We start from the raw sequence: 16644 nt of genomic DNA, 5'->3' as shown, positions 1-16644 counted from the left end.
GATGGCGCCGTGACACCGCGGCGGCTGCGGCCTGGACGGGACGCGCGGCGCGGGCGCTGAGCCTCGCTTCTCCCCCTAGGTGTCTTTTATGAATAATCAAAAGCAGCAGAAGCCGACGCTATCGGGCCAGCGTTTTAAGACCAGAAAAAGAGGTGCGTGCGAGTCCGTGCGCGCCGCCCCGCGCTCGCCGCGCCGTCCGGCTCCGCGTCGCCAGAGCGGGGTATCTCGGGGCAGGCTGTTGGGCGCTCTTCCTGGAGTAGTAAGGTGCCTTTATAGAGCCGTGTTTCCTGGCCGGCAGTTTTCATGCAGGCGGACCTGCTTGAGCAAAGAGATTAGTTTACTTTAAAGAGGGAGGTTCTAGCCAGACGTGGGGGCGCACCCCTACTCCCAGCACTCGGGAGGCTGAGGCAGGAGGATCGTTGTGAGTTTGAGGCCAGCCTGAACTGCAGAGCGAGACTCTGTCTCAAAAAAGAAAAACTTCTAATGTCACTAATTTCGCCCAACTTTTGCCAGCAGGTGTGCTGGAGAGGCTGGTGGTGTGGTGGGATGGTATAGCTTTTACCTCACTTGGATGAGGCCCCGTGGGGACACTCCTCAGTGCTTGTGGAAGTTACTGTGGAATGGGATTCACATCGTAATGTCTCTTAAAATATTTGTCACACGTGTAGGAAGAAAAATATTCTCAGGGCTGTGGATGTAGCTCAGTGGCGGAGTGCTTGCCTGGTGTGTCTGAGGTCCTCTGTTCAACCCAGTACCATAAAAAGAAACAGTTATTGTAACCATTTTTTATGTTAATGGGTGCTTAAGTAAATTTTTTCACCTCATTTTTGTACTCGTTATTAGTATATATTTGTGATGCGCTACTATTCAGTGTTAGAAAGGTCTTCTGCTAGTTAGTACAGAGCTAAGATGTGGTCTCGGAAGTATTTGGTATTAAGCTTAGTGTTTTCCCAAAACATTTTTAAATGTCACTGTTTGAGTTTAATTTTATTTTATTGGTACCAGGAGTTGAACTCAGGACCTTGTCCTTGCCAGGCAGGCGCTGTACCACTGAGCTGTCTCCATAGCCCTACATGGTACTTTCAAAGCACATATTAACCTCACATGGCAAGATTTGAGGAAGTGCTGGGCGTGGTGGCGCACGCCTGTAATCCCAGCACTTGGGAGGCTGAGGCAAGAGGGTCATTGGTGAGTTCAAGGCCAGCCTGAACTGCATAGCAAGACCCTCTCTCAAAAAGCCAAAAAAAAAAAAAAGAAAGATTTGAGGAAGTGAAAACTGGGTCCGCTTTTTTTTTTTGGTCTTTTTGAGACAGGATCTCACTATGCAGTTCAGGCTGGCCTTGAGCTCAGTTTTGTTTGGTTGGTTGGTTGTTGTTGTTACTGTTTTGGTACTGGAAATCGAACTCAAGATTTTCACTTGGCAGGCAGGCACTTATGCCGCTGAGCTATATCCCCGTCCCCTTGAACTCACTTTGTAGCCCAGGCTGGTCTCCAGACTGGCCACGATCCTCCTGCCTCAGCCTCCCTAGTGCTGGGATTACAGGGGTGTGCTACCACACCTGACATAAATTAATGCCTTTAGTGACACTTTGAGATGCATATTACAGAATCTTTTACCATCTCTCTCCAAACAGAGGAGGTGTAAACTACAGCATTTCGGCAATAGTGAAGTCAGTGTCAGCATGTATGTGGATTGCTGGTGTCTCGTTTCTATACATTGTGATAGGTATTCTTACTGCAGTATCAGGCAGGGAAAGATCACTCGGCCTCCTGCTGTGGAGGAGGAAGAGCCTGGTTAGGGTGAACAGCCCCATTTCCCCAGGGCCAAGAGAATTTCCAAAACCACAGGATACTTCCCACTAAAACCAGGAACTTCTTGAACAAAGGGAAGAGCTTGTCACCCCTTGCTGTGTGAAAATTGAAATGTCATCTAACCCTGGTGCAGGGCTGGGGTGAGGCACAGAGGTAGACCCCTTGCCTGGCGTGTGAGAGTCCCCAGGCGGTCCCCGGTGTGTGCTGTCTGTTCTGCATGACTCCACACCCGCAGCTCTCTGTGGGAATGGCAGTGTTCTTAGTTTCATTTCATATGCAACTGGCATGAGGAATGAGGCTGGTTGCTGAATTTAAAAGGTTAAGTGGTGGTCAGATTGCAGTTAGGCAGGTTATCTCCAGAGCTCAGGCTCTGCATCCCTAACCAGTATCATCTCTTGATTACCTACTTTTTCTGACTCAGTTTTCTTCTGAATTATGGAAACAAAAAAATCCACCTCTTGAGGTTAAGTAATGTGTCTAGTACTATTTTTAGCAGGTGCACATTGAGTAGTTAGTAACAGACTTTCCCAGGATCCTTTCAGTAAGCACAGTAAGTCCCCGATCTGCGAACATCATTTGGGGACTTCCACAGGTGTACTATATAAGGCTCACTTTGTCGGACTTATGAACAAATCTGACTTACGTTCTGGAATGGAACTCATTCATAAGTTGGGGACTTACTGTACCAAATGAGTGGTCATATGAAAGTTTCGTGTGTTGGACAGGCATGGTGGTGCATACCTGTAACCCCAGCACTCTTTGGGAGGCTGAGGCAGGAGGATCATTGCGAGTTGGAGACCAGCCTGGGCTACAAAGTGAGCTCAAGGCCAGCTTGAACTGCACAGGGGGACCCTGTCTCAGAAAGAGGGAAAAAAAATTTTTTTTTCTAAAGAAGACCAAGAAGGCAAGGATATAGCTCAGTGGCACAAGTGCCCTGAGTTCAATTCCCAGTACAAACCAAACAAAACAAAAAAACCAAGAGCTCTGCTGTCAGAGCAAAATTTCAGAGGAATAAATCAGAACACTAGAACATTTTACCTCCCTTAAGAGACATGTTTGGAAAAGTAGAAGAGCCACACAGTTCCTGTGACTAGGCCATCAGGCCTTGTATATGCATAACTTCGAGAAGGAATGGTTAGTCTTTTGTCGTGGTTTTTTCTTTATTGCAAGTTTAATCCATGTAGTTTGTGTTCATATTTGTCAAATACTGAAAAATAATTGTGAAGAATTTAGATGGGAGGGAAGAAGGGGTTGAAGGGAGGATAGGGGAATGGGAGAAAAAAAAATCAAGTTACACCATGTACACGTGCAAATTCTCTGATGAATGTGATCGTTCTGTATATCTAAAGTGTACCAATAAAAATCATAAATAAAAAGTAACTTAGTAAACTTATTAACAGCTTCGTAAGGTAACAGTTCATGGCGTTTGGTTAGTCTTGGAGACTAAATGTTTTGGGTTTTTCCCCCCCAGATGAAAAAGAGAGATTTGACCCTACTCAGTTTCAAGACTGTATTATTCAAGGCTTAACTGAAACTGGTACTGATTTGGAAGCGGTAGCTAAGTTTCTTGATGCTTCTGGAGCAAAGCTTGACTACCGCCGATATGCAGAAACACTCTTTGACATCCTGGTGGCTGGTGGAATGCTGGGTAAGTAGTTTGGTGGGCATAATTTAAGGAAGTGTGAATCGAGAATATAAGCTACTGGACAGACCTACCAGCAGGGTGCCTTTGGATTGTGTTCACTTTCTTCCTAGGGCAGGGGCCTCTTCTGTTCTTTCCCTCCCGGGTCAGGTTAGGTCACCAGGCAGCCCTACCCTCTCAAGCCCTGTGTTTGAACAGAGCCATCACCCTTGGAGATAACTTTTCTTCTCTGATACCTAAGTTCTACAGCATCCTCAGTTGATGATTTTCAAATCCCTGTCACCAAAAACAAAACTTTTTAAAAGATGTAAGGAATACAGTAACTATTCAGAATGTTTTCAGAGTATTATTATTGTATTTATACTCAGAGCCAAGCGATAAGGAAATCAGATACCATTTGTGTACATGCAGAATGGAAGCTTAGGAAACTTAGGAGGCTGAGTCAGGAGGGTTGCAAGTATGAAACCAACCTGGGCAACTTAGCAAGACCCTGTTGCCAAAGCCTGGCGTGGTGGCGCACATCTGTAATCCCAGCACTTGGAAGGCTGAGGCAGGAGGATCGTTGCAAGGTCAAGAGCAGCCTGAGCTACAAAGTGAGCTCGAGGCCAGCCTTAACTGCATAGTGGGACCCTATCTCAAGAAGACTTAAGAAAAGAGAAGAAAAGAAATGTGAAATATTCTTATTGCTATTCATAGTGCTGCTATGTGCAAGATTACATTACTCTCCTTTCCCTTTTTGAGACAAGATCTTGCTCTGTCGGCCTGGGGGCCCTTGACCACACGTACACCTGCCTCAGCCTCCCAGTTGATGTCACGAGCCTGTGCCACCAGGCCTGGCTAAAAAAACTCCTAAGAAGTACTTACTAAGGGAAATTTCAGACACATCTTAAAGGTCTGATGCTGTCCAGCTTTAGTTACTGACAGCGCAGCCCCGCCTCATCTGCACCACACAGATTTCATCCCCTCGTTGACTTGCTAGTGTAAAGTCTCCAGCCCGTGGCCTTTGCAGCGTGCACCCCTGGAAGCGCGGGAGGAAGTCTCAGGTCAGAGCCTGCACCGGACGCATCGCCTGCTGTGCTCTGTGGGCGCTCTGCGTCTGGTGGGCTCTCCAGGCGCCTGCAGGATTGCTGCCCGTAGTCCTGCATAGCGATCCAGCCAGCCAGGTCCTGCTGTCTGGTGTTGCTTTCACTCACGTTAACTTCATTCGTGGTTACATGGAAGGGGAGGTTGAAGTGACAGTGGGTCCACGTGGCAGTGACGCGTGTTTCCGTGAACACCCTCAGCCCCCGGTGGCACCCTGGCCGACGACATGATGCGCACAGACGTCTGCGTGTTCGCAGCACAGGAAGACCTGGAGACCATGCAGGCGTTTGCGCAGGTGAGTGGTCAGCAGCCGAGGCCTTTCCGCTTAGCCCCAGCTGCTGGCTGATGCTCTGCCTTGGTCACGGAGATTTCAGTCAGGGAAATTCACTTTAAGTTTAGGGAGTCTTATCCTTGGTGCAGTATGGCAAGTTAGAGATGTTACGTATGTTAGAGTCAGACAGAAAAAATGGTTAGCTCTTTATGTTTCTGGAATTGATGCATTTTTAAGAAAAATGTTAGCCTGAGGAGGCAACAGTTTCCCATTGTGATTTCCATAATTGAACTGTTCTACATGTAGCTGGTTGTTGTTTTTTGTTGTTTTTTTTTTTTTTTTTTTTTTTAAGATAAATGAGTTCTAGGTAGATTAGCTTCTTAAGACGTCCTTTGAAGATGTCATGCATAGATATATTTTTATTACTAAAAGCAAAGCATTTAAACGCATCTAACCTGGAAATTACCCACAGCATTAGGAAATGGGGAACACTGTTGTCTTACCATGTTCTGCAGACTGGTAAATGACTTGTTTTTGAGCAGTAATTAGTCCTCCAGTGTGCAGCATGCACACCTGTTGAGAGCGGCCCTGGCAGCATTCCTGTGAGGGGTATGCTGTAGGGGAGGAGGTGACAGAAAGTGTGACCTATTCTGTCCAGTGTGAGGCTCACTTTGCTGTTCTTTGTAGGTTTTTAACAAGTTAATCCGGCGCTACAAATATCTGGAGAAAGGTTTTGAAGATGAGGTGAAAAAGGTAGGTGGAGGGGCTGGGGACGTGGTCGGTGGTAGAGCAGTTGCTCAGCCCCAAAGGCCCAGGGCTCAGTGCCTGGCACCAAAGGGGAAGAAGAATAGAGCCAGAAAGGGCCTCTGGTGTCCCTCTGGGGTGTCCCTCTGGGTACATAGGCCGACTGCCGTTGAAATGCAGTTTTGGGATATGTAACCTCGATTAAAGTTTTCTAACTTGAGCCTGGTGCTCGCTTGCCTAGATGCCCAGAACATAGGCTGAAGCAGGAGGATGGCAGTGAGCTCTATGTCCAGAGGGCTAAGAATGCAGCTCAGTGGTAGGGCCTTCGCCCCGCATGCATGAGCTCCCGGTTCCAGCCCAAGGACCACTGGAAGGAAAAAACTTCAGATGACTTGATATCTGGGTCTCATCGTTACGTGTTTCATAAGTAGATGGGCAGAGCATCTGGTGCTGATCCGGTTATACTAAGCCGTTTGGTGTGCGTAGTCTCTGAGGTTCCCCGTTGTAAACGTGAGGAACGGAGGTGCGCATTCAGTAGTTTGCTTGAAATCCGCCTGCTGACCTGCACTGAGGCAGCAGCCTTGGCGACTCAGGCCCAGACCCACACCCGTGGCCAGTACAGCGCGGTCGCTGCTTCTCTGAATTGATGCAGTTGCTCTGCTAACCTCGAGTTACCTGTTTTACAGCTGCTGCTGTTCTTAAAGGGTTTCTCAGAGTCGGAGAGGAACAAGCTGGCCATGCTAACGGGCGTGCTTCTGGCCAACGGGACGCTCAATGCGTCCATCCTCAACAGCCTGTACAACGAGAATCTGGTGAAAGAAGGTGACACCAGGGGAAGGGAGGGAAGGCACAGGGCTGTGAGTGAACTGACGGGGTGGGTTTCCGAGGCTCCTTCCAGCTTGGTAGATGCTTGTGCCTGCCTTTTCATGGTCCTTAGCACACAGCAGGGTGTGAGTGACTGAGGGAACCCTTAGTACAGGACGTCACAGAGCACCAGGAAACAAACCTGCTTTGATTTTCCCCAGAGCACTGAGTATTTAAGGGCCCCTCTAATCCATACAGCAGCCTGCCGAGTGTAGGCACTGTCACCGCCTAGCCCCCATCAGAAAACCTTGGCGGAGGCACTTGGCAGCCGAGGGCTGTGAGGGCTCAGCAGGGAACAGTGAGTGACCCTGGTGGGCCGGCTGTGGGGAGTGGCTGCCCAGCAGGCACTTGGCTGTTGTGGACCACAGATCATAAATAGACATAGCATCTGTCCTAGGCCCTCCTTGTGGCCAGTTTTGGAATTCGGAAGTCCCACTTCCTCTCCATCGATGACGTCAGCGCCCAGGTGTCGGGGTGGATCTTGGCCAGTTCCCTTTGTGATGTTCCACTTCCCACTACCACTGTTTCTACACCATTCCAGGAAGAGCACCCTACCCCTCCGCTGCACTGGCTGACAAGACGCCAGCTAGCTGGAAGTTGGGGCCTTTGGTTGATAAAGAGCACCCGGCAGTCCCAGATCCCTGCTGTGCACCTGCCTATTTTGTCTCTTGCTTTCCTTTCCCACCACGGGCCATAACCCAGGCAGGAGAGTGGCACTCGCTGCAGGCGTCCTTGGTAACTGGGCTACAGAGAGGTCTCTGATACTTGGATAGGAAGCTTTCCCTTGTTCCTTCAGGGGTTTCAGCAGCGTTTGCTGTGAAGCTTTTCAAATCCTGGATCAATGAGAAGGACATCAACGCGGTGGCTGCCAGTCTTCGGAAAGTCAGCATGGATAACAGGCTGATGGTTCGTGGCTCCTCCTCCTGTCCTGCCTTCACCTGCAGCGCGTGTAACAGGAGAAAATTGGTTTCAAATCCGAGTGTTTTTCCTAATAGGACTTGAGCCCCTAACAGATTTAATTCTCCTTTTAGGAACTTTTCCCTGCCAATAAGCAGAGCGTGGAACACTTCACAAAGTACTTCACCGAGGCAGGCCTGAAGGAGCTCTCTGAGTATGTCCGGAACCAGCAGACCATTGGTGCCCGGAAGGAGCTCCAGAAGGAGCTCCAGGAGCAGATGTCCCGCGGTGACCCGTTCAAGGACGTAAGGCTCTGGCCGTGGCTGTGTCCAGCATAGGGATTTCTGCACATTTGCACTTGAGAAACTTGGGAGGGCGTCACCAAGGATGTGGTTGCCGGCATCAGCCCTGAGCTGCCCACCCGCACCCGAGCTGTGCGGCTCGACTGCTGCCTGCACATGAAATGGGCGTGCTTGCCACTGGGGGGAGGGGGTTCCCTCTCAAACTGGCCGCCTGGCCCCCTGCCAGTTCAGAGGCTCTCCGTGGATTCGGGGTGGTAGTTACCCATAGCATGGAAAAATATCCTCTTGAAAGAACCTTAAGCTAGTGTGTAAAATAGTACACAGGAAAGCAGACTTGCGTTACTTATCTTGCAGATAATTTTGTATGTCAAGGAGGAGATGAAGAAGAACAACATCCCAGAACCTGTTGTCATCGGCATCGTCTGGGCGAGTGTGATGAGCACCGTGGAGTGGAACAAAAAGGAGGAGCTTGTTGCAGAGCAGGCCATCAAGCACTTGAAGGTGACGGCTGCACTGCACACCTGGCCCGGGCTTCCGGGCTGCCTGCGGGAGGTGGCCACTGGACCCGTGGGTGCTAAAGCTTTTTCATCCTGCCTTGGGCTTTGTTTTGCACGTTAAAGAAACAGAAACTTGTTTTAAAGTGGTGTAAGCCTGGCTGTGTGGTTGGCACACACCTGTTTGTCCCCTCTACTCTGGGAAGCTGAGGCAGGACAGTCAGAATTTTAAGCCCCGCCAGAGCAGCTTAGCCGCTGAGTGAGATCCTGTCTCAAAATAAGGGGCTGAGGATGGAGCTAAGTGCAGGCCCTGTGTTCAGTCTCCAGTACCACACACACCCCAAAGAACGTTTGCTTCTGAGCGAACCTTAGGAAATAGGAGGGCTCTTCTGTTTCCTCTAAAATACTAACATTTAGCAGTTACCTGAAGTGCTTGTAGAAGCATTGCTTATAGGATGTAAATGCACAGGTTTTTCGGCATTCCTGTTTGTTTCCAGTAAGCGGATGAGTCCAGAGGGACTGTCAGAGTTGTGCTCTGTGCTGTGTGTGTGTTGGGACGAGTGGTCGTTTCGATGGGTGACATCTCTTCTTCTTCCCTCAAAAGCAATACAGCCCTCTACTTGCTGCCTTTACCACGCAAGGTCAGTCGGAGCTGACTCTCTTGCTGAAGATTCAGGAGTATTGCTATGACAACATTCACTTCATGAAAGCCTTCCAGAAAATAGTGGTGCTTTTTTATAAAGGTAATATAAAACTCCAGCATGATCATGCAGCCCTCCTGCATCCAGTTTTTGGCATGGGGAGAGGGCTGCTCCTCTTACCCCACCCAGTGTCGCTGTCACTTGTGCCCCACGTGTGACCAGTTGAGATGTTTCCATGGGTCCTGGCTTCAGTGACAGCTCCCTCTGTTGCCCTTGTTTTGGGTCCTGCATCCTAGCCTAGTCTCTACTGAGACAGGCCATCACAGGCATCACCTCACCGAAGCTGGGCTGCATTTTCTTTCTGAGATGAGGTTTCCCTGTGCAGTTCAGGCTGGCCTTGAACTCCCTTTGAAGCCCAGGCTAGCTCAAACTCGCAGCAGTTCTCCTGCCTCAGCCTACCGAATGCTGGGATTACAGGTGCATGTGACCATGCCCAACTAGGGCTACATTTCTTGAACTCCCATGTTAATCAGAGCAGCCTCATCCCAGTGCGTGTGGCAGGCGTTCACATGTCTTCTGCATTCCAGTTTCCAAAACAATTTGTTAATCTTGGGTTCTTCCAAGTCCCCCTTTTTACTGAACAGGGGGGTAAGGAACAGCTCCACTTCTGTGACTGAGAGTGCCTGGCCTCCAGCGTTGCTGTCTGGCTTTGTTGAAGATTCCTGCATGGGCAGCAAGGGGACACGTGTCTCTTATGTGAGGGTCCGGTTTTGCCGTCCCTCCTTCTCTGGAAATGGATTGTTGAGGAAACCAGTGTTTTGAACAAAGATTGATCTTGAAAACAGCAAAATAACAGCTCGTGATCTGCCCCCCTGATGAAGCTCTCTTGCTCTTCCCAGCCGAAGTCCTGAGCGAAGAGCCCATCTTGAAGTGGTATAAGGATGCGCACATGGCCAAGGGGAAAAGCGTCTTCCTGGAGCAGATGAAGAAGTTTGTGGAGTGGCTCAAGAACGCAGAGGAAGGTCAGCCCTCCAGCTCGGCTGCGGTGTCTAACGCAGCCTGCACAGCCCCACCCGCACCTCTCCCTGTAGCCAGCTGAGTTTACCTTCACTCTAGGTGGCCTCTGGGTGGTTTGGGGCAGTGGGAAAACAAGGTTCTAATAGTGCGTATGTGTTGGCTGCTTGGCCGTCTCCCCAGACGTCAGGAAGGAAGAAGACATTTTATTACTCTTGAGTTTATTCACTGAGAGCTTTTGAACCTCCCCTTGTCCAAGTAAGAGTGTAGAAACCCCCCCACCCGGTCCCCCAGTTGCCATGAGAGGCCGCAGCTTGGGCATGGGAGCCTGCCTGACCTGGTGTGTGGTTCTGACTGCGTTTTTCTCCTTTCAGAGTCCGAGTCTGACGCAGAAGACGGGGACTGAATTTTGAACCTGCGTCCTCAGTAAAGCAAGCAGGGTGTAGATAAATGTGTCTCATGTGTCCTGGTTCGTACATCTTCCTACCTCCCCGTATCGAGCATGATAGAAGGGCTTTCATGGCAAACTTTATTTTACCTGTTTCTATGGTTACTGGAAATGTTGAGTTTAGTTCCTAAAACCATGTTCTAAGTATTGCAGGAGCTATAGATTTGAATCCAACGTTGCATTAGTCTTTTCAGTTCCCTTCTACCTCCTGTATTTTCTACTGTAATAATGTAATTTAAGGCCTTCCACAATTAACAGTTCACATTATTCCCTGGGTTTTCTATATATAAACAGTTTTCAGGATATGATTTGGTTAAAAATAATTTGTTATAAAAATTTTGTTTGCAAATTAAACTGTAAAGGCATCCAAATTCTCAAAAGCCAATGATCTGTGTGATAACTTGGTTGCCCAGAGAGCCCTGCTCATCACAGAAATCCCAGTGGTCGAGCTCGTTCACACGGAGCCCGAGCGCCCAGGCCGCTGCTTGCGTGTAGCGCTTCCTGCCTTCTTACCCCATGTCCTCAGCTCAGTTGTTTGCTGTCTGGTTTCCGTCCTCAGTGAAGCCGCGGAGAACAGACCTGAGGAGTTCTGGAATCAGAGGTGGCGGGGAGTCCTTTTCCCGCCAAGAAACTTCGGCAGTCAGTTCACGGATGGGTTTTCTTCCCATGCATCCGTTGTCAGTGTCCCTTAGAAAAGTCTCGCTCGCACTGCGCTCACGTGATAGGAAAGCGCTTCCGAAGGTGTGCGTGAGAAAGGACTGGCCGGTACTGAACCCAGGAGAACTGTCGGCAGTGGTGAGACGGGCCTGCTCCTGGGACCCCGCGGCCTGGTGGTGCTGAGGAGGGCGAGAGGCGCGGTCCTTCTCTGTCCCTGCGCTGTGCCCGCCCTCGGCCGTGACGCCGCGTCCAGCTGGGACATCCCCCACCCGCCAGGTTTAATTGCCATGAGCCAAACGCTTGTAGACGGTTGGTCCTAGATTTTAATGTCTGCCTCTTCGTTTTCCTCTGTTGCTGCTGCTGCCCGTCTGTGTGTGGTCGTGGGGCTGTGGTAACAGTGACCATTGTGAAGGGGCCCCTTTTGAAGGTGCCATTCTCCTCACCAAGACAGTGTCCCCTTGACAGAGGGACGTGTAACATGATTGGAAAGGAAGGTATAAGGACCTTGAGAGCATCAGACTGGTCACATTGTGAACGGAGGAAGGTTAAGTGAGTAACTCGGATGAAGTTTTCACGCACCGGCAAAATGTATTCACTAGATTTCTACATAGTGCTCTGCTTTACTTTGTAATTTGTAGTCCTCAAAAGACTTTTTTTTAAATAAAATCCATCCTTACACTTAGGTTTCATAGATTTTCTTCTTGGTGAATGCATTTGAATGCTGAGCGGCGTCCTGTGTGTTGTGCTGGGCTGTGAGAGTCAGGTTCTCGCCACGTGACTCGAGCCCTGTCCAGGGCCACAGCGTGGCTGAGTACGCAGGGGGCCGCCGCGCTGGCCTCCCGCAGCGCAGTGGGTGCTGTGCAGAACATGGTCTTCTGCTTTGCGTTCTCATACTCAGCTGCTGGTGCCAACCAGTGCCTCAGATAACTGATTCTCAGTACAGTTGTTAAAATAGTACTTTGTGATTGGATAAGCCGTCCTTGATTTTGCTAACCTGGTGTTTCTGAGGTTACTAAAATTGTGTATTTAGAGCTGATTAAAAGTTTCTTGTGTTGCTGGGTGTGGTGGCGCACGCCTGTAATCCCAGCACTCAGGAGGCTGAGGCAGGAAGATCATTGCAAGTTTGAGACCAGCCTGGCCTACAAAGTGAGCTCAAGACCAGCTTGAACTGCATAGACAGACCCTGTCTCAAAAAGATTGAAAAAAAAAATTTATTGTGTTTCTTTGTGGGATTTGTTTTGTTTTGTTTTTGGAACCCAGTAATCCTCCTACCCCAGCCTCTGGGATTATAGGTGTGTGCCTCTACTTCTAAATCTTACTCTGGGAATATTGCTCTGCAGATACTGATTGTTACAGAAAGTCCAGATAGCAGAGATGTCCCATTACCCTAGAGCAGTATGCCCTTTGCCCTCTGCATGCTCTTTCCTTTTCTCAGTCTCCCTGACACGCTCCCAGTGAATTGTGTGACAGCCACACTGCGGGTGAGGAGCCGAGACGAAGACCTGAATGTGCCACAGAAATGAGGGAGCCTGTGACCATCGTGTTTCTGTGCTGACCGGCAGCACGAGGCTGTGGTTTTCCTGTCAGGCTCCCCAGAAACCCAGGAAGCTCCCTTTGTAGGTGCCCCTGTGCTCACAGCAAGGTGCAGCCCAGCTGCTTCGCAGGCCTTGGAGCCTGCAGGGCGTCATGGCCATTGGGTTTGGCCTGGGCTCCCATCCAGTAAGCCATGCACCCCAGAGTGAGGGGAGGGCGGGGCTGGCGCTGCTGAGCACCTCTGGTCCACTGTGGAGCCTTTCCTGTGTGCTCGAGTCGCCTGTTTGCTGTAGGTTCAGCAGCGTCTGGGATTGAAGCTGGGGCTTCCTGCCGAGTTACAACCCCAGCCCTTTTGTCTTACTCTGAAACGGGCTCACTTAAGTTGCCAAGTTACTAGGCTGGGCTTGCAATTGGAATCCTCCTGCCTCAGCTTCCCAGACCACTAGGGTTACATGCATGCACCACCACACCTGTTTTGAATGCCATGGCTTTTTTCATGTGAGGGCACTGAATCCTCAATCCATACGAAGGGTCTATTCACTGGGCTGCCAGGGCTTGCAGGCCTTAAATACTGGAAATAAAAAGGCGTAATAGGCGGCACAAGTGAAGCCGGGAAGGTCTTTGAGTTGGAGAAGCAGTCTGCAGTGGGGACTGTGCGGATGTAAGCGCAGGCCTGCATGTTTGGAATGGAGTAAGAGGCTTTCCTCGTCCCCTCCATCAGTGCCGGGGTAAAACTGGCTTCGTCTGCTCTTGCAGTCAAATGAAGATTTTGCCACTTGTGGTCCCAGCACTGGAAGGCTGAGGCTGGAGGGTCGCCATGAGTTGAAGGCCAGACGGGGCTATGTAGCAAGACCCTGTCTCAAAAAACACAAGAAAAAGATTGCATAGGATTTTATGAGACTCCCTGTTCGTGTGGAGTAGGGCAGTGCCTGCTGAGCGGTGATCTGTCGGGCTTGATGCTCCACACAGGACAAGGGGCTGTGTCCCCGGGCGTCTCCAGCGCAGTTGCACTGGAGCTTGAGCTTTCAGAGAGGCCAGCGTCTCAAAGTAGAGAGAGAGACCGTCTGCTCTCCAGGGAGCTCCAAGGCCTACTTTGTCAGGGGAAGTCCCGTTCGCCCCAGATGCACCATCTGCAGCGGCAGTGTCCAGGCACCCGCCCAGCAGCTAGAGCACTCTCTGAATGCTGTGGATTAACAGTCTAACACTTGTCAGCCTGCCGGGTGTGGTGACACGACTAATCCAGCACTTGGGAGGCTGAGGCAGGAGAATACCAAGTTCAAACCTAGCCTAGGCAATTTAAGGAAACTGTCTCTGAAAGTTGGGAGGCTGGAGGGTGGCTCAGGTCAGCAGTAGAGTGCTTGTCTTGTACTAGTATGCACAGGGCCCTAGGTTAAGAAGCATTACATAGACAAGCAGGAGACAGCAGGCCACGGTGACAGCTGTTCCAGAGCTTGAGAGGATCAGTCAGCACAGGTTCAGAGCCAAGCTGGAGGCCAGGCAGTGGTGCACACTAGTCCTAGACTTGGGGAGGCTGATGCAGGAGAATTGTAAGCGCCAACCTGGGCAACTTTTTCAGAGACCCTATCTCAAAAAACAAAGGGCTGGGGTGTAGCTCAGTGTGAAGACCCTGAATTCAATCTCCAGGACTTCAGGAAAGCAAAAGTCAAAAGGCCCTCTGATCTCAAAAAGACAGGCACAGAGAAACAGAGCTGGGACCTGTTGGGGCGGGCGGGGGGTTTCCTGGCCTCAGGGGCCCAGCCCTGCTGCCCGCCCCCGACCATAGCCAGTGATAGGCTGTCACCTGCCCTGATTGGCTGCACCTCCTGGAATGAGGACTTTGCCTTCCAGCGGCCACAGCAGAGGCGGCTGAGGTCTCCTCGAGCAGCTGCCTCACATGGATAAACCTCGAAGCCTCAGGTACAAACTCCACCGGAAGCAGACACCAGCACCGAAACTACACAGGTCTTGCAGTTACCCAGTGGGGATTCTCAAGCAGCCATAGAAATGCTATAACGGGCAGTGATGGACACAGTTGATAGTGAGGAAGCAGTCTCAGGAAATGATATAGCTGGGGGTGGCACAGGCCTACCATCCCAGTACTCAGGAGGCTGAGGCAGGGGAATTGCTGAGTCTAAGGCCACCCTGGACTACCCAGAGAGATCCTATCTCAAAAGAAGAAAAAGACGGCTAAAAAGGAACCACATGGAAAGGATAGAACCAAAAAGTACCATGAGGAGAAGAAAATGGACGGGCTAAAGAGCAGAAGGGAGTGAGCCCCGGGAAAACACACTTCAGTGCTGGGGGGAGCTGGGGCTCTGTGTGCTGGCCAGAAGAAACTGGCCCCCAAGTCAGGCAGCAGAGGGCCCCGGGGCCTTCGCACCACCTCCACCCCTCCCCGTGGCTTTTACTTTCTGAGGCAGGGGCTTGCTAGTCTCAGGCCAGGCTGGAAAAGACCAGGGAACTTTCACAGATGCACTAGCCCTGCACATCACTGAGTCCCAGGAGCAACGGAGAAAGCAAGGCTGAAAAAGCGTTTGAAGAAGCTGTGGCTGAAAAGTCCCAAACCCGACAACAGATTTGAAACCGTGCATGGTGGGTACACCTGTAATCCCAGCACTTGGGAGGCTGAGGCAAGAGGATTGTTGGGAGTTCGAGACCAGCCTGGGCAACAAAGTGAGCTCAAGGCCAGCCTGAACTGCATAGTGAGACCCTGTCTCAAAAAAGACAAAAAATAAATAAAGAAATAAAACCAGATTTGAGCTGAGTGCATCACCAAAAGGACAAAGTCCAGGAAACACCAAGACACACCAAGTCAAAAGTCCGGCCTGTCTATGAGGGAAGCTTAATGGGATTTAGCGTTTGGTGACACTGAAATTGCCCTTTCACCTGCCCCGGCCATGAGGCGTCTGCTGACCTGCATCCAAAATCCATCCAACTTCCAGCCCTCTGCAGGCTACACTGCCCAGCGGCCAAGCGCTGGCCCTCCAGCCCCTGCAGCCTGGCCTGCGTGGTGGGGCTCCATGGGGCCTCCCCGACCCCTTCCTTTCTGCATTAGGCACCAAGTGTTGAGCTCGGCCTCTGCCGGCCCTGAGCCCACCCGGCCACTCCTCAGAGGCTGGCGCCTCAGTGCTCCGTCCCAGGGCCGCAGGGCCATGCACACAGTGCCAGGCGATGGCTACAGCGTGGGGGGACAGCACACTCTGTGGAATGGGGCGAGGAAGAGAGGGACCCGGCACCCGGAGGACGCTGTTTAGTCACCTGACAAGGACAGAGCCCCCAAGGCCGCAGCACTGTTGGAAAAGTAGCTGGCCATGTGGTGGGAGTCACGGAGCCGACATTAGGACCGCAAGACCTTCGAGACACATCCTGAGGCTGCTGGAGGACGCGGAGGTCAACAATTTGTTTGGAGAAAGACAGTTACCCTGTGTTACGGTTTATGTCTGGGTGTCCCCCCAAAGCCTCATGCGGCCATGGGGCAGGCTTTTAAAGTTTGATTGATTAGGGGTGTGAGAGCTGCACCCGCCCTGGGGTGGATAGTTTGCATATGTAAGGGAGAGGAAAAGGGTGCTTGAGGCGATTCCTCCGCCATTCCGCCCTGGTGTGTGCTTGTTGCTTTTGCTGTGTTCTGTGCCCTGAGCTGTAGCCCTCTGCCATGTGCCACTCTGCCTTGTAATCAGCCAAGTATGGACTGAAACCTCCACAAACTGTAAGTGAAATAAACCTTTCCTTCCTTCATTTTGGGGGTCAGATATTTTGCCCCAGCAACGAGAGAAAAGTAACCAAGACACCCCGGCTGGGCCAGAACTCTTTTTGGCCTCTGCCTCCCAGAGTGCGGGCATCACAGGCCTCACCCCGCTGGGCCCTGACTCCGCGCCTTTTGCTGCATGCTGTGGGCCCAGCCTGGAGACCAGAGCCGCCGGCACGCCCTGGCACGGGCCCTTCCCACGCTGTCTGCTGAGGCTGTTACTCCGTCTGTTTTACTTCGCGGCAAACGGGGAACCGACGCGCTTTTTTCCTGCTGCGCTCAGACAGGGTCTCCCTGTGCTGCCAGGCTGGCGCGGAGCTCAGGCCAGCCTCCTGCCTCAGCCTCCCACGTAGCTGGGGCTCAGGTGTGCAGCACGCACCGCCGCCCAAGCGCTTTCGACGTGTAGGCGCCAGGCTGGGGGCGCGCCGCAGCCAGTGGCGAAGCTCGCTGGGCCCGGGCCGTCGTCGTGCACTCGCCCGGCCGAGCGCTCGCTCCCG

The 16644-nt window shown here is 51.4% G+C and overlaps 1 protein-coding gene across 2 annotated transcripts in view; it reads left to right on the top strand.

The window, feature by feature from the left end:
- The window catches only part of Bzw1 (basic leucine zipper and W2 domains 1), an 11970-nt gene extending 419 nt beyond the window's left edge, over positions 1-11551 (top strand). For both annotated transcript variants that reach the window (XM_013511843.1, XM_005373238.2), the window contains exons 2-12: positions 80-152; positions 3284-3460; positions 4738-4832; positions 5496-5561; positions 6239-6374; positions 7213-7322; positions 7448-7618; positions 7970-8116; positions 8714-8852; positions 9650-9772; positions 10139-11551. In XM_013511843.1, coding sequence (XP_013367297.1) covers positions 89-152; positions 3284-3460; positions 4738-4832; positions 5496-5561; positions 6239-6374; positions 7213-7322; positions 7448-7618; positions 7970-8116; positions 8714-8852; positions 9650-9772; positions 10139-10170 — 1260 coding nt within the window. In that variant the 5' untranslated portion in view covers positions 80-88 and the 3' untranslated portion in view covers positions 10171-11551. The remainder of the gene's footprint in view (positions 1-79; positions 153-3283; positions 3461-4737; positions 4833-5495; positions 5562-6238; positions 6375-7212; positions 7323-7447; positions 7619-7969; positions 8117-8713; positions 8853-9649; positions 9773-10138) is intronic.
- Positions 11552-16644: the final 5093 nt, after the last annotated feature.

The sequence above is a fragment of the Chinchilla lanigera genome, unplaced genomic scaffold (genome assembly GCF_000276665.1).
Source record: "Chinchilla lanigera isolate Chin_1 unplaced genomic scaffold, ChiLan1.0 scaffold00002, whole genome shotgun sequence".
Classification (NCBI taxonomy): Eukaryota; Metazoa; Chordata; class Mammalia; order Rodentia; family Chinchillidae; genus Chinchilla; species Chinchilla lanigera.
This window is presented reverse-complemented; position numbering and strand designations above follow the sequence as displayed.